The sequence below is a fragment of the Natator depressus genome, chromosome 1, assembly GCF_965152275.1.
Source record: "Natator depressus isolate rNatDep1 chromosome 1, rNatDep2.hap1, whole genome shotgun sequence".
Classification (NCBI taxonomy): domain Eukaryota; kingdom Metazoa; phylum Chordata; order Testudines; family Cheloniidae; genus Natator; species Natator depressus.
In genome coordinates, this window is record NC_134234.1 from 184,165,951 (window position 1) to 184,187,595 (window position 21,645).

Below are 21,645 nucleotides of genomic sequence, written 5' to 3' on the forward strand. Positions count from 1 at the left end.
AATGACCTCCACTTTATAGAGGTAGATTCCCTGCCTGGTGAGCCCTGGGCACAGTCCTTGGAGGACTTCTTAGAGGAGTTTTGTGGTCTTCCTTTTAGAGGCCCTGGAGGTTTGGGGCTCTGATATAGTGGAGACTGGTGTACAGTCCCTTGGCCTGGATCAGAAGTCAGGCTTGGCGAGCTCTCTCCATCATGAGAAGACGAAGTTTTATCTCCGTTTTTTCTGGCTCTGGACTTCAGTGCCAGACAGAAGGTACGCTTCTTGGCAACGTGCAATTACCTGAGGCAACGGATGCAGTGGGAGTGCCTATCACTTACCGGATCGCCTCCCTGTACAACAGACTTTTGAAGCCGGGAGAACTGGGCAGAACCTCCCAGTGAACAAGAACTACTATCTAGTATCTATATTTGAGAGAATTTTTTTTAATTTTTTTAAAACTAGAAAGCTAAAATTACTGCTACTTACTGACTATTTGTAGTAGCATTACTCTAACTACTAGAATAAGAAATGAGGACAACATTGAGGAAATCTCAACGGGTACAACTGTCAGAGCTCTGTCTCAGGCCGAGGTGCCTGAGAAGGAACCGAGGACAGTTCGCCCATGCAGTGCTGTTCCTTGGGCTCACAAGGTAGGGAAATCTACCTCTAAAAAGTCAAGGTTGTCAGTGTCTTCAGCCACTTTGGCACAATCTGTTCTTCAATCAAGTACCGATGAGGCTGCTGGTTCCTCAGGTACCCAAGGTACTGCTAGACTGAGAGACTGCAAAGCCTCAGGCCCGGAGAGATAATTGGTACAGTTGGCAGACGGAGGCAGCAAGGAAAGCTCTTCCTCTGCTTCCTTGGTACCAAAGAAGCTGGCTTGGGCTCCGACCACACTTCCCTCAGAGTGCTGGAGACCCACGGAACCATCAGTGCCTTCGACCATCATCACCTCGATGCAGACCAAGGACTTGAACCGATAACACACTCAGTACCCTAGGAGTTCTGTTTTCCCCGGGACCTGGCTGTATCTGAGACATCTAGTTCTCTGCTGTTTGGCTCTGATGTGCTGTCAGTACTAAGAACGTCGATCTCCTGAAGTTCATCCGGTACCGATGGTTTCACTTCAGTTTCTCTCCAGGTGCCCCACCATTCCAGAGTGATTTATAAGAAGAGGATTCCAATGAAGACCTTGCCTCTGTGTCTCAAATATCAATTCAGGGTTCTCCTCATCACTCCTATGGAGGCCCCTTTCCAGAAGTGTCTGAAACTATAACTACTTGTGGCACAAAATGCTATCACCATCTCCTTTGAGGAGCAGGAAGCTAGAGCCGATGAGGAGGTCTCTCCTGTGGCCAACATCTCATTTTCAACTCCGGATGAAGCTGTCATGCCTCCTCCGCCATCCTGGGCAGATGATTTTAAGCAGTTCCAGGATCTGGTCAAGAAAATTGCTGACTCCTTACAGATCTCCCTTGAGGAGGTTAAAGAACCTCATCATAAGCTGCTTAATATCCTCCATTCACCCTCATTTACCTGCATAGCTTTGCCCATAAACAAAGCCATTCTGGACCCAGCAAAGATCATCTGGCACACTCCAGCTACTATTCTGCCTATGTGCAAGAGAACAGATAAGAAATATTATGTCCCAGCAAAGGACTCCAAATTTTTATTTTCTCATCCCTCACCTAACTCCTTGGTACTCAACGCAGTTAATGAATGTGGAAGGTAGCACAAGTGTCTGGACCTACTGGGTAGGAAATCTTATTCCTCAGCTTCCTTACAATTTAGAATCGCCAATTACCACATACTAATGGCAAAATTTTATCATGTAAACTACACCAGACTGAACTCTTTTGTTGACCACTTACTGGCAGAACACAGGGAGCAATTCCAGGCACTTATTACAGAGGGACAATTACTTGCCTGGGCATCTCTATAAGCCTGTGTCGATGCTGCTGATATTGCCTCCCATTCGATCACTACAGCAATAGTTATGAGAAGGGCTTCCTCATTCCAACTCTCCGGATTTCCAAAAAAAGGTCCAGAATACAGTGGGGGACCTTCCTTTTGATGGGTCTGAGTTGGTTTTGGACAACATGGATGAATCTCTGCAAAGGTTAAAGGACTCTAGGGCTGCCTTGCATTTTATTGGTATCTATATACACACACCTACAAAAGGAAGCTCAGCAAGTCCCAGATGGCTCTGAGAGCCTACTCTGCTCAATTTCATACCTCCCAGGAGCCACGTGAACTGCATCAAAAGAGACCCAGATTCCAGAGAAGGAAATCGTCCACTTCTCAGCCTTGCACCCTTCCACCTCCAAGCAGCAATTTTGATGGGCTAGTCGAGGGCCCGAATTACCATCATCCTCCTCTGCACTAATCCACCTGCCTTCTTCCCTTTGGCAATAGCCTTTACCCCTTCTGGCGGGCTTGGGAGACAATCACTGTAGATAAGTGGGTTTTGGAGATCATCTCAACAGGATACACCATCTACTTTACTACGTTTCCACCTACAAATCCCCCTTCCCTGTCCCTCTTTAGGGACCTCTCTCACAAGACCTTGCTTCATCAAGAAATAGACTCTTATGCATGAGAGCTATAGAACCAGTCCTCCCGCAGCACAGAGGGCAGGGGGTTTATTCAGGGTATTTCCTGATACCAAAAAAGTGTGGAGTTAGGAGACCCAGCCTAGATTTGAGGCTACTCAACACCTATGTGAAGACACAAAAATTCAAAATGGTGACTCTTGCAGCGATAATAGAGCAAGGGGGTTGGTTCTTAGCCCTCAGTCTTCAAGATGCATATTTCCATATTGTGATCCTTCTTATCCCACAAACAATATCTGTTTCACTGTTGATCAGGGCCACTTTCAATACCAAGTGCTCTCCTTTGGCCTGCCATCTGCTCTGAGGATCTTTAGGAAGTCAAGTCAGTAGTAGCAGCACAGCTCAACAGGAAAGATAGTATTCCCTTACTTTGGACAATTGGCAGCTGAAAGGCCGCTCCTTGGAACTGACGCCTCAGGCAACTTCTGAGGCCACAGATTTCTTCCTCGAATTGGCTTTCAATTAAACTTTCAAAAATCCACTCTGACCCCTGTGCAAAACTTAGGGTAAATAGGGGCACATCTTGATTCAGTAACAGCAAGAGCCTACCTTCCTCTGCACAGATTTGTGGCTCCTTCTAGCATAGCCAACACAATTCAGCTCAGTCCCCAAACTCTGATAAAGAAGTGTCTTCAGCTGCTGGGGCACATGGCAGCCAGCACCTTCATCATAGAACATGCAAGACTCCGAATGTGCTGCCTTCCAGTGTGGCTCAGAACTGTTTATTCACCAGACAGAGTTTAAATATGCTTCTTTGCATACCCACCTGCATAAAACAATCCCTCAGCTGATTGCAAGACCATCACAACGTGTGTGCAAAAGTCCCATTCGTGTATCCTCCCCCAACAGTCATCATAGAACTGGAAGGGACCTCAAGAGCAGTGACGTAGCCAGGTGGAGAAAACAGGGGGAGTGGAGATTAAAAAAAAAAAAGGTGCCATCAGCTAGTACTCACCCGGCGGTGCTCCAGGTCTTCAGTAGCACTTCACTCGCTCCGCTCTTCAGCAGCACTGAAGGACACACACCCCCGCCACCGCAGTGCTGCCGAAGACCGGAGCAAGTGAAGGTCCCGATGCCAAAGTGCTGCTGAAGACCTGGAGCGCCGCCTGACCCGCCGCTGGAGTCGTCAAAGAATTAAGAAGGCGCCACTTCTGTTCGGTGAGGGAGGGGCCACTGCCCCGCTCCCTCCCAGCTACGCTACTGTTCAAGAGGTCATCTAGTCCAGTCCCCTGCACTCCTGGCAGGGCTAATTATCTAGACCAATCCTGACAGATGTTTGTCTAACCCGCTCTTAAAAAATCTCCAATGATGGAGATTCCACAACCTCCCTAGGCAATTTATTCTACTGCTTAATCACCCGGACAGTTAGGAAGTTTTTCCTAATGTCCAACCTAAACCTCTCTTGCTGCAATTTAGGCCCATTGCTTCTTATCCTATCCTCAGAGATTAAGAAAAATTATTTTTCTCCCTGCTCCTTGTAACAGCCTTTTACATACTTGAAAACTGTAATCATGTCCCCTCTGTCTTCTCTTCTCCAGACTAACCCAATTTTTTTCAATCTTCCTTCCTAGGTCATGTTTTCTAGACCTTTAATCATTTTTGTTACTCTTCTCTGGACTCTCTCCAATTTGTCCACATCCACATCCTTGCTGAAATGTGGCACCCAGAGCTGGACACACTACTCCAGTTGAGGCCTAATCAGTGCAGAGTGGAAGAATTACTTCTCGTGTCTTGCTTACAGATATTTACCAATAAAATCTAATCCTCCCAAGCATAACTATTTGCCTCCTTGATTTTCCTGAAAATAAGCCACACTTGCTTTCATGGATTTTTAAAATGATGCCTAAGTCCGCTGATATAACAACTGCATCTCTTTCACTTAGTCGATAACTCAGGTTTGCTAGCCATAATTTTTGATCTGAATAAAATGGGGGGTCAGGAGAGGGTGTTCAGTGGTGGTGTATCTGTGTCGGTTCCAAGATATTAGAGAGATATGGTGGGCGAGGTAATATCTTTTGTTGGACCAACTTCTGTTGGTGAGAGAGACAAGCTTTCGCGCTACACAGAACCCTTCAGCTAAATAGAAGGTCGAACAGATTAGCATAAGTAGTTAGCACATATTCTAAGGGACTATTCAAGGTGAAGTGGCCTGTTAATATCACTGTAGTCATACAACAGTAAGGGGGGCTAGTGGGTTAGGGATTGTTATAATAAGCCATGGGCATTCATGAATTAGTTGAGCACCTGTCCATCCCCAGAGACAAAATCTGATAGCTTTTAGGATGAAGCAGTACAGTGATCCTACTGAAATTTCCTCCAAATCTAAGCACATTGTTTTTTTCTCATTTTAGTCACCCCATTTCTTAGAAGATTAGGATAATTATAGACCTGTCATTCTGACATCGATCCCAGGCAAGATAATGGAGCAGCTGATACGGGACTTGATTAATAAAGAATTAAAGGAGGATAATATAATTAATGTCAATCAACATGGGTTTATGGAAAATAGATCCTTTGAGACTAACTTCATATCTTTTTTTTTATGACATAAGTTTGGTTGATAAAGGTAATAGTATTGATGTAATATACTTAGACTTCTGTAAGACATTTGACTTGGTACCGCACCACATTTTGATGAAAAAAACCTAAAAAGGTATAAAATCTACATGGTGTACTTTAAATACATTAAAACTGGCTAGCTGATAGGTCTCAAAATGTAATTGTAAATAGGAATCACATCAAGTGGGTATGTTTCTCAGAGTCCCACAAGGATCGACTCTTGGCCTTACGCTATTCAATATTTTTATCAATTACCTGGAAGAAAACATAAAAGCATGACTGATAAAGTTTGCAGATGACACACAGATTGGAGTGGTAAATAAGGAAGAGGACAGGTCACTGATACAGAGTGATCTGGATCACTCAGTAAGCTGGGCTCAAGAAAACAATACGTATTTGAATAACCTAAATGTAAATGTATACATTTAGGAACAAAGAATGTAGGCCGTATTTACAAGATGGGGGACTCCGTCTTGGGAAGCAGGGATTCTGAGAAAGATTTGGTGGTCATGGTGGATAATAAGGTAAACATGAGCTCCTAGTGCGATGCTGTTGCCAAAAAGGGCTAATGTAATCCTTGGATGTATAAACGGGAATCTTGAGTAAGAGTAGAGAGGTTATTTGAATCTAGTTAAATTCAGAGTGGAAATAAGGTGTACATTTTAAACAGTGAGAGTACTTAACCATTAGAACAATGTAGCAAGAGTCCTAGTGGATTCTCCATCACTGGCAATTTTTAAATCAAGACTGGATTTTTATAAAAAGATGTGCACTAGGAATTTGTGAAAAATCTATGACCCATGTTATACAGGAGGGCAGATTAGATGATCACAGTGGTTCTTTCTGGCCTTGGAATCTATGTATTGTGTCATCTGCTACAGAACATGGGTGCAGTTTTATAAACTGGAAATATCCCTTGCCATAGGCACCAGTAGTCGAGGAGGATGTTGTAGTGGGTGGTAATGATACCAACAATGTACCAAAACAGTTGTCTACAATACTTATTCTAGTGCCTTCACTTAACATGGAGGAATGATTCCTGAAACCACGGTATAGCTGTTTTTTAGCAGAAGAGAAAAATCTTTGACAATATCTTGGAAAAAAGTTTCCAATACTTTTCATTTCTTTCAACCAGATGTGCCAGCATTAGCTTTTGGGCTTTCCCTTCTTCCAGGCCTTCTAGGGGGAGGGGGGAGAGTGCAAAGAGGCAGTCAGTTCTAAATTATTTTAAAGTGGATAAAAGATCATAGAACAAGAGCAATCTAGTGTAACAAGACCTCTGCACAAACATTCATCAGAACACTGGTATATAGTTATCAGAAGGACTATGTCCCCATGTTCTAATGCAGATGTGGCACTACCATTTCCCTGTTGCCTTCTCCCCTCACCCTTCACTTTCTTGAAAAGAATGCTTTTTTACCTTAAATACATTTAAACATGAAGCGCTTTGAGATCTATTGATGAAAAAGTAGGTATTATGTGTTACTACCACTGTGACCCTTGTTTTTCGCAGAAGTCTGAACTTCAAAATTGCCATCAGCAGCAAGCTGTTAGGTAGAGGGTACTTGCAAAACTGAACTATGAGCTTAAACCTAGGCACATACAGTTACAGAGCATCCTCTTGTGAAACCATTGTCAGCACTGATAGAGCAGGGTGATCAAGATGATAGGCATTAAGGGGGCCATGAAATTGCTCATGTTTAACTGGCTCATAGTATATTAATTGCTGGGAGTGACAGTGCTGCTTTCATTTCTGGGGAGACTCAAACCTTTGTTGTTATTGGAGGACGTTTCATGGAATTAAGAGTTAGAAGTCCAGAGTAGCAGGAGACTTCAGCAAGAATTAATTTAAAATTTCTTAATATTTCTTTTTGAGTCCTGTTCAACAGTTTTGTAATTTCTTCTGCCTCTTCAGGCACACAGACAAATGGCCTGGACTTTCAGAAGCAGCCTGTGCCCGTTGGAGGGGCAATCTCTACAGCCCAGGCTCAGGCCTTCCTTGGACACCTTCATCAGGTAAAACCAAGACACATTCTAAACTGGAGGTGGTTTGGGAAAGAAATGGATGGGGAAAGATTCTTTTTTTTCTGTACAGTTGGCAGCTGAACCTGAGTAGTGCAGGGGAGCACTGTCATCCTGAGTAGGATGTGAGATTTTTTTTTTCTGTCTGCTAAATGTTGGAGGCTAGTCATGAATTATTGTACTGATCTGTAGCCCACATATCAAATACTCTGAGAATTATTATTGGAAAATAGCTCTTTGGGGAACTTTTAGATAACAGATGCCACCACAGAGCCATATTACAGATGAGAGTACCTATAATTAAAACACCATATGCCTTTCATAGTTCTTTCAAAAATCTGATGAAGGGCGTAGGAAATGAATACTCTGGAACTGAACAGGCCACTAGGATTTAATGTTTACTCCCTTTGGGAACGTGTCCATTAGAATCACAGGTGTCCAAAGACAAGGCCAGACTTGGTTTCTTCTCTTAAGAATATTTGCCCAGTAACTGTCCCAGCTTGGACCTGGAACTTGTCAATGTCTAGTCAAAGAAAGGAGAAGTGGTAGTGAGGGCTACCAGTACAGAGTTCAAATCCTTCTGTAGCTTTCCATGCTCAAGGAAAGCTTAAAATGATGGAACTAGACAAGCATATGTTTCTACAAATTTCTGAGTGATTTTTAGGAAGATTTATTTCATGGAGTTGTTTTCCTTAAGATATTCAGGCTTCTATTTCCCTTCATTGCTTCTCTACAGCCCCTATTCTTATGGAGTCAAAGCTATACTTCAGAGGTAGGGTGTCTGATCACACTTAGGGTCTGAGAACAAATGTCTTTCTCTTCCCTGGCACCAAGTTTAAACTTAAAATTACTGGAGCTAATTGGCTGACCCCGTGTGTTCAGGGTCTGGGATTACACAATTGTTATAGTATAATTGAGGTACTCAGGCTTTTATGTTCACTTTTAAGAGCGCAGAGCTGCCATTTTATTGTACTGAGCATTCAGTACTTTTGTTTGTCACAAAATAATAATTTTCCAGAGGATAGAGGTTTACCTAGGACCTCTGGAATAACAGTGTGAATGTTTGAGTACACTGAACCAATAGGCTGTTTGAGAATGCCTTTCTTGCACACTTCGCTCTCAGCACCCTGAATGTGCATGTCAGTAATGTGTGCAAATTCAGGAGCTCTGAAGGTCTTTTGTGTTTCCAATACAGCTTGTTTTAATGTTCATTTGTCAGGTGAACTTGTCTGAAATCAGTAACTTTTATCAGTACAGTATTTTGTCACCTTGCCCTGAAAATTATTTTTAAAAAGTTGCTAGGACCATAACTTTTTTAGTGATGATGATGTATGCTGCATTTCTTGAATGTCTAGTTTCAAGAAATCTCCAAGCCTTCTTTTGATGCATCTGGCAATGGCCAGTGTCAGACTGGCTGCCACCTTAGATATGAACTATTAGTGTCTTCCAGTATAGGAATTCTTAGTGGTGACAGCTGTGATTACTCTCAAGATGGAGTTCTTTACACCTGACCAATGCCAAATACAATACAAGGTGCCATTCAGAAACAGTCTTATAAAATACTCTAATAGGAAAGTGTGTGCATAGGAGGGTGGGGGTGGGGCGGAGAGAGAGAACAACAGGATCTATGTTCAGGTGTGTGCTGGCTGCACTTAAGAGACCTAAGTTTGTAAGGTCAACCTTTAGTGCTGAGAAAGGTAAAAATAATTCTATCCAGGCTATTTCACTAGGACAGCAGTTTATAATTATGCTGTTTGGGCTATTTTATGTTGTTGAAATCTCAGAACACAACAGGCAAGGCAAATTAAACTTATCTGCAACAATTTGAGGGTGAGGGGCTTTTCTAGAGAGAGATTTTGTTTGGCGACAGAGGAAATGCAGAAAATCTTGTAGAATGCCGCCCAGGAAGGCAGGAAACATTTCAAGAGATGGCTCTGCAAGGTCAGAGCTGCCTCAGCATGGAATGTTTGTACCTGGATCTGAACTAAAGCTCCCCAAACCACATAGAGCCAACAGGAAAGCAAGTAAAGTTAAATATGTTATTGCTCTCATGCAACACATCTCAGTGTAGGGATGTCTTCCTTTCCTTAAAGGACAGCATACCACATTTGATTATTTGTTTTTCTTGTACTCATTATGTGTTTCCTGGTTCCCAGTAGAGCAGTGGATTTCAAGCATGGTCAGTGACGAAATATTCTACAGGCTATAATCCTGCCCTTTGGAAGAATTGGCAATTACGTAACATTCTTCCTTCGTAGTAGGAATGATGCTGATGATGGTAACGTGAAGAGGGTTGTTGAAACTGACTACAGTGTATGAACATATAACTTATGTGGTAACAGGAGAGAGAATCTTTTTCCTGTTCATAATATTTTTGTCTCTGTCTTGCTCTTAAAAATCCCAAGTTCTGGAATGTTGCTTTCATTTCACTTTCCTGCTCCCCACCTCTCCCCAAATGCTTTCTTGGGAGTATTGGACCACGTAATCAATTCAAAAATTGAATTTGAGTTTGAGTACACTTCAGTCAATGCTGCCCTTGTTAAGGGTATCCCGTCCTCTGTATGTAATTTTTTTTGCAGTGTTTAGGGACAGTGAGAGTGCTTGGGTGGTGGATTGATGTGTGAGAACAGTTTTTATGGGTATATGAGGTTCCAGCTGCATGTGTAAATTCCCATTGTGTGATGTAAGGAACGTGGTGAATGCAGCATGCATATTTGGGGTAATGTCTGTTCTGAAGTTAGGAAAATGATTAATAGGGTTTTTGTTTTAAAAACTTAGGCAATTTCTGCATAAAAATTATATTTCCCAAAGAAGACTCATCCACCCCAAAATGGTCCATTCATAGTCAGATTCACATCAACACCCAGAGATCCTAAACTGACAGAATCTTTTCTCAGTAAGAGGTGGACAGATAACACTGTGCAAGGTCCATATGGACTTGTCTAATATTTCTTAGCACTACCCCTACTTTCAGCTACTGCAGAATGCTTTAGGGGGTCTGTGTTTTATCTTTCAAAGCTTTATATGACTGTTACTTCACTTCATCTCAGTTCTTTGCACTGTGTTGTAGGTCCAGCTCGCTGGAACAAGTTTACAGGCTGCTGCTCAGTCCTTAAATGTACAGGTAAGGACTGCCCCTTCTTCTCCCATTCTCCATCAAGTATCTGTTTCATTAAAGATAGTTTTCAGGCTGCAAGCTGTCCCATTCTGATTATGTTTGTTTGGGTTTGTAAAATAAGAGAGGTTGAGTAGTAATAGTTTCACAGATGCAGACCAGACTGGGTGATGGTCAGCAGTAGGAGCAGGTTAATGCATTGGTACTCATAATTTTGTGTCAGAGGTTAGTGAGCTGTTGTAAATATTTCTCATGCTGGATTACTAACTCCAATAATCTCACATGTTCCTTGATTCCAGCCTTATTTTAATCATAGATTACTTTGCAAACTGTTTTTGGAAGCTGAACGTAGGGGGCCGATGTAGCATTGATTTTTAATGTTGCTGGTGTGGATCGCTTGGGTTTCCTACAGCATCAAGTAAATTATACCTAGTAATTTAAAAATAAGGTGGGCTACTTGCTCCTCATTGATCTGCATGGTATAGCAAAGCATTCAAACTTTGTGTGATGCAGAATGCTCCATAGCATTTCAATCAACCTACTGCTTCCTTTCAATACAATGTTCAAGCAACATGCCGAAAGGGGAAAGGGATGTAGTTTTATTGAAAACTGGTTTCAATATTGCAATATACTAAAGAACTGGGATAGTGCATTCCATGAAGCCAAATAGAACATGGACCCAGTTACATGTGGTGATGCTTTAGAAAGAAGGGGAGATACAGTGATGTTCCTTTTTAAGAGAAAGGAGGCAGAAAATTGCCTTGGTTGCCATGGTAAACTTCCATCCCTGAGAGAGATGTTGGCAAACAGGCTGTATCACTAGTGCAGAATGTTTACAGTCCTATGCTGTGATTATCTCTCAGTGACTGGCAGAATTAATCAGAGGCTTTATGTTAATTAGCCTGCTCTGCAGTCCCCAAAACAGGTGGTGGAAAATATGCAAATCTATGCAGAATTTTAATGCTCTGCATAACCAGTTTTAATTACCATAAAACCCTCTCTTTCCTCTTCAGACACTTTCTTGCATTTCCTTCCTCATGGCTGCCGTATTCTCTTCTCCATTTAAAAAAAAAAAAAAGATTTTAAGTAAAACACACTGCACAGCTATATAAATGTTAAACTTTTTATTTTAAGACAATTTGTGTTTGGCTTCTTACTAGATTCAGTGAAGCATCTGAGGGCATTTCAAACCAGTCCCCTGTTTAGCTAGCATTCTGTTGACTTAATGTTCTTAATGCAGATGTTTGAAAAACATATACTCCCTTCACTCCATTGTTCTGGATTTTAGTCCGTGAATAATTTTAAGTGCTTTGTGGTGGGCAAATATTTTTTCTTTGTGGTAAAAAGTAGCATCAACTTCAATGTTGCTGCGGCAAACAAAGTGATATCTGAAAATATTTCAGGTACAAAAGAACTGGGTGTTTTGCTTTGTTTTAACCCTAAACTGTGTTAGCTACGCATGTTGGAGCAGTCATAGTTGAGATGGTGGGCAGAAAGAGCCATTCCTTAAACTCACTCTTAAAATGAACCCAAGGGTTTTTTGTATGCAGATGAAAGATTTTGATGTACAGTGTAGAGATAGTAGTGTACACATTAACATCTGTTTTACACTATAAAGAGTTATATTTTTTTCCTAGTCTAAATCTAATGAAGAATCTGGGGACACCCAGCAGCCAAGCCAGCCTTCCCAGCAGCCTTCAGTGCAGGCGGCCATACCCCAGACCCAGCTCATGCTGGCCGGAGGACAGATCACCGGGGTAAGGTTTACTCAAGAGAATTGTAGTAAGCCTCCTGTCTGGCAGTACTGCCATAATTTGCCATCCGATTAGAATCACCCACCAAACAGATAGTAGAGTGGCTGTCCAAGGTTACTGTCATTTCATTAAAGAGGAACTTTCATACAGGTGGCGAGGGGAGCAAGAACATTTTTATATAAAAAGCAGTCTGCTTGTCAGTAGTTCTTAGTGCCTGATGTTTGTTGGAGAAATTTGTATTACAATATTGGAATTTCTTGGTTCCTGTTATTTTCTCCTACTTGACCCTGCAATGAAATCAAAACTCTAGGTTTGACATTAGCCTGTTGTAGAAGTCATGGATATCAGAAAATCAATATTTTGACTTCAGTGCAGGACCATACAGAAGCATAAGAGGGAAACACCATGTCAAAATGTTGGTACATGTGTAGCAAAAGTGATGGGAACTTTATTACAGTTTATATCCCCTAACTTTTTTAATATTTTGCAACAGGCATAAAGTTTGTGTTCTCTGAGCAACTCGATCTTTAGATATCATCAACCTTTTTGCTTATGCTTCACAGAATTCAGCCCCTCCATTTTACCTGTCAGTCTTGAATTTTCTAGAGTTTTTTGTTTGTTTTAAATAGTAAAGTTTTGGGGGTGTGGAAGTTTGGTGTTTGTTTTTTTTTTTTAAAGGGTAGTTGTGCTTGTGAAATTGTTGCAACTCCCAGAAGTGTTTAAAATTAATTAGAAAAACAAACTTGAGAGTGGATTGGTTTGGTTGGAGAGGTTATTTCCATTTCACTAGCTCTTCAGATTGAGGTTTTTGCCCATGAATGGGGAATTAGGAGGTTATTCCATCAATGCATTGGGTCTATGATTTAAATTGTTGGGTGATGTCACCTGCAAACTTGAACGGTGCCATGTCTAATTCAGTCCCGTTTGCTGCGGAATCCTCAAAATAGAATAGCTGTGTAAATTATCCAGGCCCACATTTAATTGGTTTTGTTTAATTTAATTTGTATTTTACTATTTTAAAGTACATTTGCTTTCAACAACAACAAAAATTATGTGGCGGAAGAAAGTTATTAAAACCTATTCTAAATAAGTCATTTTTGTTTTGTCTGATGAATGTCTGTGGTACTGAGGCATTCCAGACTCCAGGTTTGTGTGGATGGGGATTGTATTAAATGTGGACATCAGAATTCATTTACTTGTAAAGGAGAGGCTAGCCACCTGTTTCATAGAGATAATGTGTGTTTGGAAGATGAAGGGATGTAAACTTGCCAGCTCTATTCTGTTAATAATAATAATGATAAAACAAAAAGGCAGATGGGAGGAGAGACTTGGAGTGAAACAAATGGAGCTCATGTTCTTCACTTATATCTTAGGGCATAATGGAAATGATGGAATATGGCAGGGATTCATGCTATTGTGAAGCAGCTGGGGTGTTATCAGTTCATTCAGTAGCCACAGCCAGTACTCCTGCTTTTCTTTCATCTGGCTAATCACTTGCTGTTCTGTTCAGTGTACATTTCCTTTCAAATCCTGTCAGGGCTGATTCTTTTTGCATGCTAGTTAATTACCTTTTTGCATGAACCTTGTAGTAGAACTGTGGAGAAGCTTACATGATTCCTCAGGTTCTGATTGCAGCATAACACTTAAAGTTTCAATGCTTCTACCAAAATTGTGCTGTAGGTTGATTGCTATGTTATGTTGAGTAGCCAGCTGCCCTTACATAAGGTGTTCAGGTTAGCCAGTGTCTGTGACCTGATTAATAGCTGGTAGTTTGTAATGGGAACAATTCTTTCTGCTGTTAATGACTGTTTGTTCTAATTGTTTCTAGCTCACGTTGACGCCAGCCCAGCAGCAGTTATTATTACAACAGGCACAGGCGCAGTTGCTGGCGGCTGCAGTGCAGCATTCAGCCAGTCAGCAGCACAGCGCTGCAGGTGCCACCATCTCGGCCTCCGCTGCGACGCCGATGACACAGATTCCTCTTTCTCAGCCAATACAGATTGCACAGGTGAGCACTGGGGCTTGTGTGGGTTGAGGGAAGGAGATTTAACCTGAAAAAACACATCCACTTGTTCTTCAAGTGGCTTCTGTATATTTTCACTTGGGGGATCAAAGGCACCTGTGCCGTAGGCTTCCAGTACCTTCTGTTGAGCAGTGTCCGCTGGGATCACTCATTCCTCCTTTTTCCTCACCCCTTCATGGAGGACTTCAGGGGATCTAAAAAGCTGTGTCCCCAACTACCCCTCAGTTCTATTTCACTGCTTATGGTGCCGCAAACTTTTATCACACATCTTGTCCTCAACACTTCCCTCATTTTTCACTTTCTTCCTTTTTGGAGCCTGTTTTTGTTTGTAGTTAGTTATCTTTTCTTAAAAAAGGTTTTATACCAATAAAATAAAAACCAGCAGGATCTTATTAAAGGGAAAAAGGCAAAATACCACATTTATTGTGAATACAGAAAGAATCATAGTAAGCAGTTAGTTATAGCTATAACATTCCATTCAATCTCATATTTATTCACACATTCATTCCTACAAACACACACGCGCAGGTTCTGCAAGGTTGTTATCATAGTTACCAGCCTTAGAGTTGCTCATACCAAGCCACTGTCCAGGTGGCCTGGACATGAGGAGGGAGCAGGGCCTTGTCAGATGCTCATCTGATGCTCCTGGAAGTTGGTTTGCAGAATCAGACCCGAAGTTCTCACTTTCTAGAGTCCATTTTTATAGGAGTTTCTTCCTATGCCAGTCTATGGGAATTGCTTCATCATGCTGTTGCTGAATCAATCAGCAGATAGCACATTCCTGTCAGCTCCGTGCTGCTAGATGTTATCTTGTTCTTTGGTTCTCCCATTCTGGAGGCTGTTGGGTGGATTCCAGTCTGCCCTCCTGGGGTCCTCTGGTTATTTCCACTTGACGCCTTCTTCAGCCGATGGACACTGGATTCTTAGGCTGGCACCTCCCTGATCATTCAGTTATTATCCACACCAAGCATCCATCCACATACATCCTCTATCTCTATTTTAATCACAATTGTTAATACAACAAAAGGGCGGGGAGTCTCTGGGTGCTGTTTCTGTTGTTAGAGTATTGCTTTGAGTCTCTCTCTCTCTCTGTGAATTGCTTTGAGAACAGACTGTCTTAGAATGTACTAACGCAATTAGCAGCTTGCAAGTTTCACACATAGAGGGAGAGAAACAGTACCAAAAACCAAGAGACCTCTTAATTAGTAATACCCTGGAATTTAAACTATGGGGAATCAAACTAATTTGTGATTTTAATACAGAACTTCTTTAATATGATCCAACAAAGGGCGGGGGGGTGGGGGGGGAACGATACCCATATGGAATGGGAATTGTAGGACCAACAGGAGCAGGAGGGTGGCCTTGTACCCCCACTGACCTGAAAGGCTCTTCATGCCAAGTCAACTATGTGCTGGACTTAACTCACCACACCGGCTCTGTGCTTCATGCCAGTGTCTCTGAGGTTTCTGGATCCATCCTGGTGCTTCAGGTCTAGCATCAGAGATCCAGCACCCTTTGTCACTGGAGAACTGCTTGCCAAAATGATTCTGGTGCCTGGATCCACCCAGGTTGAAGCCTTGTACTAAGGGTCTGGCACCCTTACTTCTGAAGAACTCCTAGCCAAAGTGAGTATGTGCCTGGCAGGAGTGGCAGTGCAGTCCTTGGATCTGTCCAGGTAGACATAGTCTACTGTGGAGAACCAGGCACCATTGATTCTGTGCTTAACATGTACAGCGTGGAGGTCTCTAGATCCCTCCAGACACGAGTAACCAAATGTGGATCACAAGGTTCTCTAATGAAACCTGTTGCTGGCCTCATCTTCAACACGGAGGTCCAGTCTCCTGGAAATAAAAGTTCCTAGCATGCAATATTCTATCTTGATCTGAGTAACCTGTCTGCGTCCTATAGTTTCCACACACTGTACTGGCTGGTAGCACCACTTATTGTGCAGCTGTTTCTGAGACCAGGTTTAAAATTTTTTGGTGACCTTTTCTTTGAGAATCCGTAGCTCCCTCATGCTTCAGAGCCAGGGCTTGAAATTTGGAAGTGGGGTCACAGTTGAGTTTTGTTTTTTGTTTGTTTTTGCTGCCTCTGTGAAAATCTGTCAACATTTGGGCAAGTTATCAGTGTTTTGAAAAATTGCAGTTCTGACATGCTCAGTAGACTCTTAGATTTTAGCAGTTCAGTTCCCCAGAGATTCCATCCACACTTGACAAATACCAACCTGGGGCTGGGCAGGACTTTCCCTACAATTGCAGCTCTGGGCTGCACTAGGCTATCTTGGATCTAGTCTGGGTCACTGGAACTGAGAGCCCAGAGACTTCTCTCCTATGCTTTCAATCACTCCCTGCTGAAGATGGAGGAGGAAGCTGCCTGATTTGAATGCAGAGAGGATAAGAGCCAGACCTGCGGGAGGAGTGGAGGGAGTAATTTGGACAAAGCCTGATTGAGGTGGAAGGGGAACATTGGGATTGGAGGCTGGCCAAAGGGTTTCGGGAAGAGAGACTGGGCCTAGGAGCCTGGTGTGGAGACCGGGCCTGTCTGCTGCAGGGACTGGGAGTGGTTGGGCATGGAGACTTGGACTGTGAATGAGTAGAGTGGGGGAAAGGAGATCTGCAAAGAGCTGGGGTGAATTGGAACTTTGTGGGCAAAGAGACTGAGACAAGAAGTTTAGGTTGGCAGATGAACAGGACACTAGATAGGATGAGGAGTGTAGTGAGAAAATTGGGGATAGGGAATGTGGGGGAGGTGAGATTGGAGGACAGGTGGTGAAGACAAACGGATCAGGTGAGCCAGGAAGGAGCGGGTAGGGGATTGAGACTGACTGACTAAGGAGACAGGAAAAAGAGCTGGGGGTTGGGTGGGAACTGGGAATGGCTGAGTGAGGAGACTGGGTCTAGGAGTCCAGATAGGTCAGACTAGGACTTGATGAGCAAGGAGAATGCGACTGGGATGAAAAACTTGAGTGGATATTGGGACTGGCTAGGTGAGAATAGGTCTGGGATGAAGAGACGGAACAGAGACAGGTTGGAGGGGACTAGGTAGAAGAGGTCACACTTGGGAGTAATGGGCAGAAGGGTTTGTGCCAGCTGGAGCATGCTCCTTTCCCCACCACAGAATGGGATCCAAGATTCCTGACACTCACCATTCCTCTGCTGTCAGCAGATATCTGTGAAACCCACTGACAAAGTGTCCCATCCTCTTTTAGTACTGGTTCACATAAAGGATGAGAACCTACTACTGCTATCAGTTAAACCATAATCTGAAGTGGCAAAGGTCTGTGCAATGGACCTAAATGTTGCAACCCTGCTGATGACCCATGTGGGTGTCAATATGATGCCACAGGATGGAATTTGCTTTTTTTAGTTTTGTATGTAAGTTTCTGAATTTACACTATGTTAAAAGAACATTATTAAGACTGCAAAAATAAACACTTAGAAATTAGGGAATGCCAGTATTAAGCTTGCCTTCGTGTCATAATCATTATGATCTAGTCTTTAATTACATGATTGCATACCACTTATTCTGCAGGACCCCTCTCTCATTCAGTGCTCAGGATAGAACTGCTCTGGGGATGACTCAAGGTTGCGTAATAAAGGTGTCTGCTGTCTGAAGGACCTGTGCTTCATTTGTTGCAGAAGCTGGAAGGTGTTGGATAGTGAATGAGGGAGGAGATTTCAGGAAGAGAAAGGACAACAATGTTATGGTTAGGGAAGCTGAATGCTCCCCCTGCAGAACTGAATTCTAAAGTCTATCCTTGCCTCTGCCACAGAGTTCCTATGTGATTCTGGGCAAGTCACTTAAACCAAATTTTTCGCAGATGATCACTAACTGTGTTTCTCATTTTGTGGGTGCTGAACTTGCGATCATGGGGGCTGATTTGTAGAAGTGCTGAGTATTTCCATTAACATCAGCTGCAACTCTGAACTGTGCTTTGAACATGTGAAGTGCTATATAATGCTAGGTACTCTGAAAAATTAGGTTCTAGGCATCTAAAATTGGGTACCAAAAATTGATGGGTACCTTTTTACCTTAATCTCTTCGTTCCTCAGTTTTCCATCTATAAATGTGAATAAAACCACCACCTCATTTTACAGGGGTGCTATAAAAATTCAAGTTTGTAAAGTGCTTAAATGCTGTAGTGATGAGCACAATACCGTAGCTCCTGTAGAAATTAATTCTGTGTTTAGAGGAGGATTTGAATAGTGTGCAGTAAGTAATACCTTCAGCCACACACTGACTAAGGAGGAAACAAAATATTGAATAGCTGCTCATCAATCAAGCATGGTCCATCTTGTGCACTGAATAAGGCCGCAGTCCTATAGAAGAAGTAGTATGTGATTGTGCAAGTAAAGACTGTATCATAACACATATACACAAAGGGACTGAATTTGGATTGCACAGACAATCTTAATTCTGGCATTTCCTGACTGTTGACTTTACAGTTAGTGTTCTTTTAACATAGATTTTTGGTGTGTAATTATAAATTTACTGCATTCTATCCTCTTTATGAAATGTAGGTGTGACCCTTGGTTTCCTGGTAAGATGAAAGTGCAACCCTGTGTTGGGCATAGTTGAGAGAGACTGTGGAAAACTTGTATCCTCTACAGTTGCAGATGGATGAGACCAGGCTCTCCAATCCATCTTGACACTGATCTTTAAACATCACACAGGTTTGCTTATTTGCATTGCTGTTGTAAACACAGAGCTGATTACCCAAATAGCCGACTGTTTGTTTTAATTGATGATTCTTGAATAATTGATTAACTGGCAGGTTTCTGCAGCAGGGGGATTACCATATTTATTTTAATTAACTAATTGCACAAGCATGGCTTCTTTAATGTGCTCTTTAGTCAACACAAGCAATCTACTGCGGAGAAGTGGGTAAGATTGTTGGTGCTGCTGCTGAACTGATGCAGAAGTACCACTAATAATTGTACCAAGTTTTGAGGGCTCTAGATACTGGACCTTTTTGTTCATCTTCTGTTGAGATCTGTGGTAAACATTTGAATGAAATAAATGTCAAAGTGGGAGAGAAATATTTAGGTTAGTACATGGGTTATAAGTAGGAGTAATGGTATGGAGGTAAGAGAACTTTAGATGGAATAGCTTCATCATTCCATGTAGTCATGGAATAGTCTCCTAAAAGAAGTGCTGGAAGTCTCTTCAGATTTGACAAAATATCATAAATTGTATACTCTGCAAACAATTGTGTTGTCTGGCTGGATAGACCAGATGACCTACTAAGTGTATTTCCTATCTAATTTCTGTTGTTCTCGTGCTGAGGTAATACAGGCTTCTCATAGAGAAAAATGAGATCTGAATAGGAAAACATGATCAATCGTTGTTTACTTAGTCATTAAAGTGAGAATTATGATAGTACTATAATTACCTGAAAAATAAAACATACTTGCCTTAGGAATAGACATAAATGACAGAATCTGAATGAGTCGGAGAGGCACATCTCTTCAGCAAGCTCTTCCAACCAGCATTACCAGCAACATAGCTAGAGTGAGGTTCCCAGTTCAAAGAAGGCTCAGCCATGATGTTAGTTACCAAGACGAAGATGGGGAGAATGGTGCTGATTATATCAAGTTTCTGTCTTCTCAGCTAAGATGACTCAAAGCAAGACCATTTCTCACCTATGCTCTCCTAACCCTCTGGTGGTTAGCAAGGGTACTGCCTGTCCTGGATTTATGATAGCTGGTTCTTTATGCCGTTCCCATGATGTAGAGCTGCAGCATAGTGGCTCCAGTGGTATATGACAAAAGAAACTTGTCAAGTATTATAATAAATAAATCATCACTACTTTGTGTTTGAGCAGAGAGAGAAGAATAGAACAATACTACAAATGGCAGAGAGTCCTGTGGCACCTTATAGACTAACAGACATATTGGAGCATAAGCTTTCGTGGGTGAATACCCACTTCGTCGGACTCATGTAGTGGAAATTTCCAGAGGCAGGTATAAATCCCTAGCCTGATTCTTGCTTGCATATTTATACCTGCCTCTGGAAATTTCCACTACGTGCATCTGACAAAGTGGGTATTCACCCACGAAAACTTGTGCTCCAATATGTCTGTCAGTCTATAAGGTGCCACAGGACTCTTTGCCGCTTTTACAGATCCAGATTAACACGGCTACCCCTCTGATACTTAATACTACAAATTACATACTTCAGTGCAACTTCTGACATTGCGACATTGGCCAATGACATGATTTGTTTGGTACAGTTTCCAGATTTTGTGCCAATTCAAATGTTACTGTGTAAACTGATTTCCAAACCGTTAAATCCAAAAAAACCTGTTTTAATGCAACTTTAAGTTTGCACAATTAAGCATTCAAAAATGGTGAAATGTGGAAATTACTATTGAAAGCGCAACCTTAACTCTTCCTTCTGGCATTATAATGCAGCCTTAATTACTTGAGTTCATACTATAAAATAGGTCATACATTTTCTGTCCCATCCTTAAATTCATGTATTTCTGAGATAAATTTATAAATATTGTAAAGAGTTTAAACGCCAAGGATGGAGAGGAATTATTTAGAGTGAGACCTGGAACTAGCATGATAGATGAGGCTAGACTGGGAATGAGATTTAATTGTCAACGAGAAAATTTATGCCAAATATAAAAAACTTTCTGGCATAAAGTTTATTAGGCTTTGGAAGCCCCGTTGTTTGGAACTTTTAAAGCTATATTGGAAAAATAGAGTATATGCTGTAGGGAACAATCCTGCACTTGCAGAGAAAGAGATTGCATGACCTAATAGGTCTTATCCAAGATCGTAGCCAGCCAAAAAAAGGTAGGTGACTACTATAGACGCTGTGAGGAGGTGCAAAGAAGAGTCAGTCACAGGCTCCCAAACATCCTAATATATTTTCTCATGAGATGAACATAGAAAATATAGTTGGGTCCCATTTGCAGTTGCAAAACTAAACTCTGTTAATCCACATTCCCAGGGTACAGTAGTCTAGTTGAAGGGTGTAGGGCAGTTTGAGAACAAGATGAGCTTGAGTCCTGTCTGATTTATACTTGTGTATGAAAAGTAACTCCACTGACATCTGTAGAGTTACACTGGGGTAAAACTGGTGCAAGTTCAGAATCAGATCTGTAGTTTAAACACTGCTTACTCCCTTCTTCATTGAGACTCAACAGTGTTTTAAGTTAACCATGTCAACAGGAGCTTCCATATTTTAACTGTCTCACACTTACTAGATTTCATAGCATAGGCAAGAAATAAATCCATATGTTTTCCTACCTCTCTTCCTCTTGGATTCAGTGCTGTCTGCCTTGTTCTCTTCCTTCCCACTCTTTCCTTAAATCTAGTGCTCTCCCCACTTCTGAGATCTCTGTTCTTGGTTCTTCCCCAACTCCCCTGAGGTGGACTACCTGTTCTCTTTTCTGGTGTTTCCCCTCACTCCTTTGTCCACACCCTCTTCTCTAGATTCTCTCTCCAGCACCCCTTTTTGAGGGTGCCATTTCTCTCTCAGTTCCCAGGACCTCGCATCCTTTGGTCTCTCTTGATTTCTGTTTCCCCTGGAGTGTCTTTTCCCAAGAGTTTTTGGCTTCCTGCATCGCCC

General features: G+C 42.0%; 1 protein-coding gene across 4 annotated transcripts in view; it reads left to right on the forward strand.

Annotated features, from left to right (window-relative positions):
• POU2F1 (POU class 2 homeobox 1) overlaps positions 1-21,645 on the forward strand; it is a 180,865-nt gene that overhangs the window by 94,829 nt on the left and 64,391 nt on the right. For all 4 annotated transcript variants that reach the window (XM_074972221.1, XM_074972230.1, XM_074972239.1 and 1 more), the window contains exons 3-6: positions 7,066-7,166; positions 10,243-10,296; positions 11,925-12,044; positions 13,870-14,049. In XM_074972221.1, coding sequence (XP_074828322.1) covers positions 7,066-7,166; positions 10,243-10,296; positions 11,925-12,044; positions 13,870-14,049 — 455 coding nt within the window. The remainder of the gene's footprint in view (positions 1-7,065; positions 7,167-10,242; positions 10,297-11,924; positions 12,045-13,869; positions 14,050-21,645) is intronic.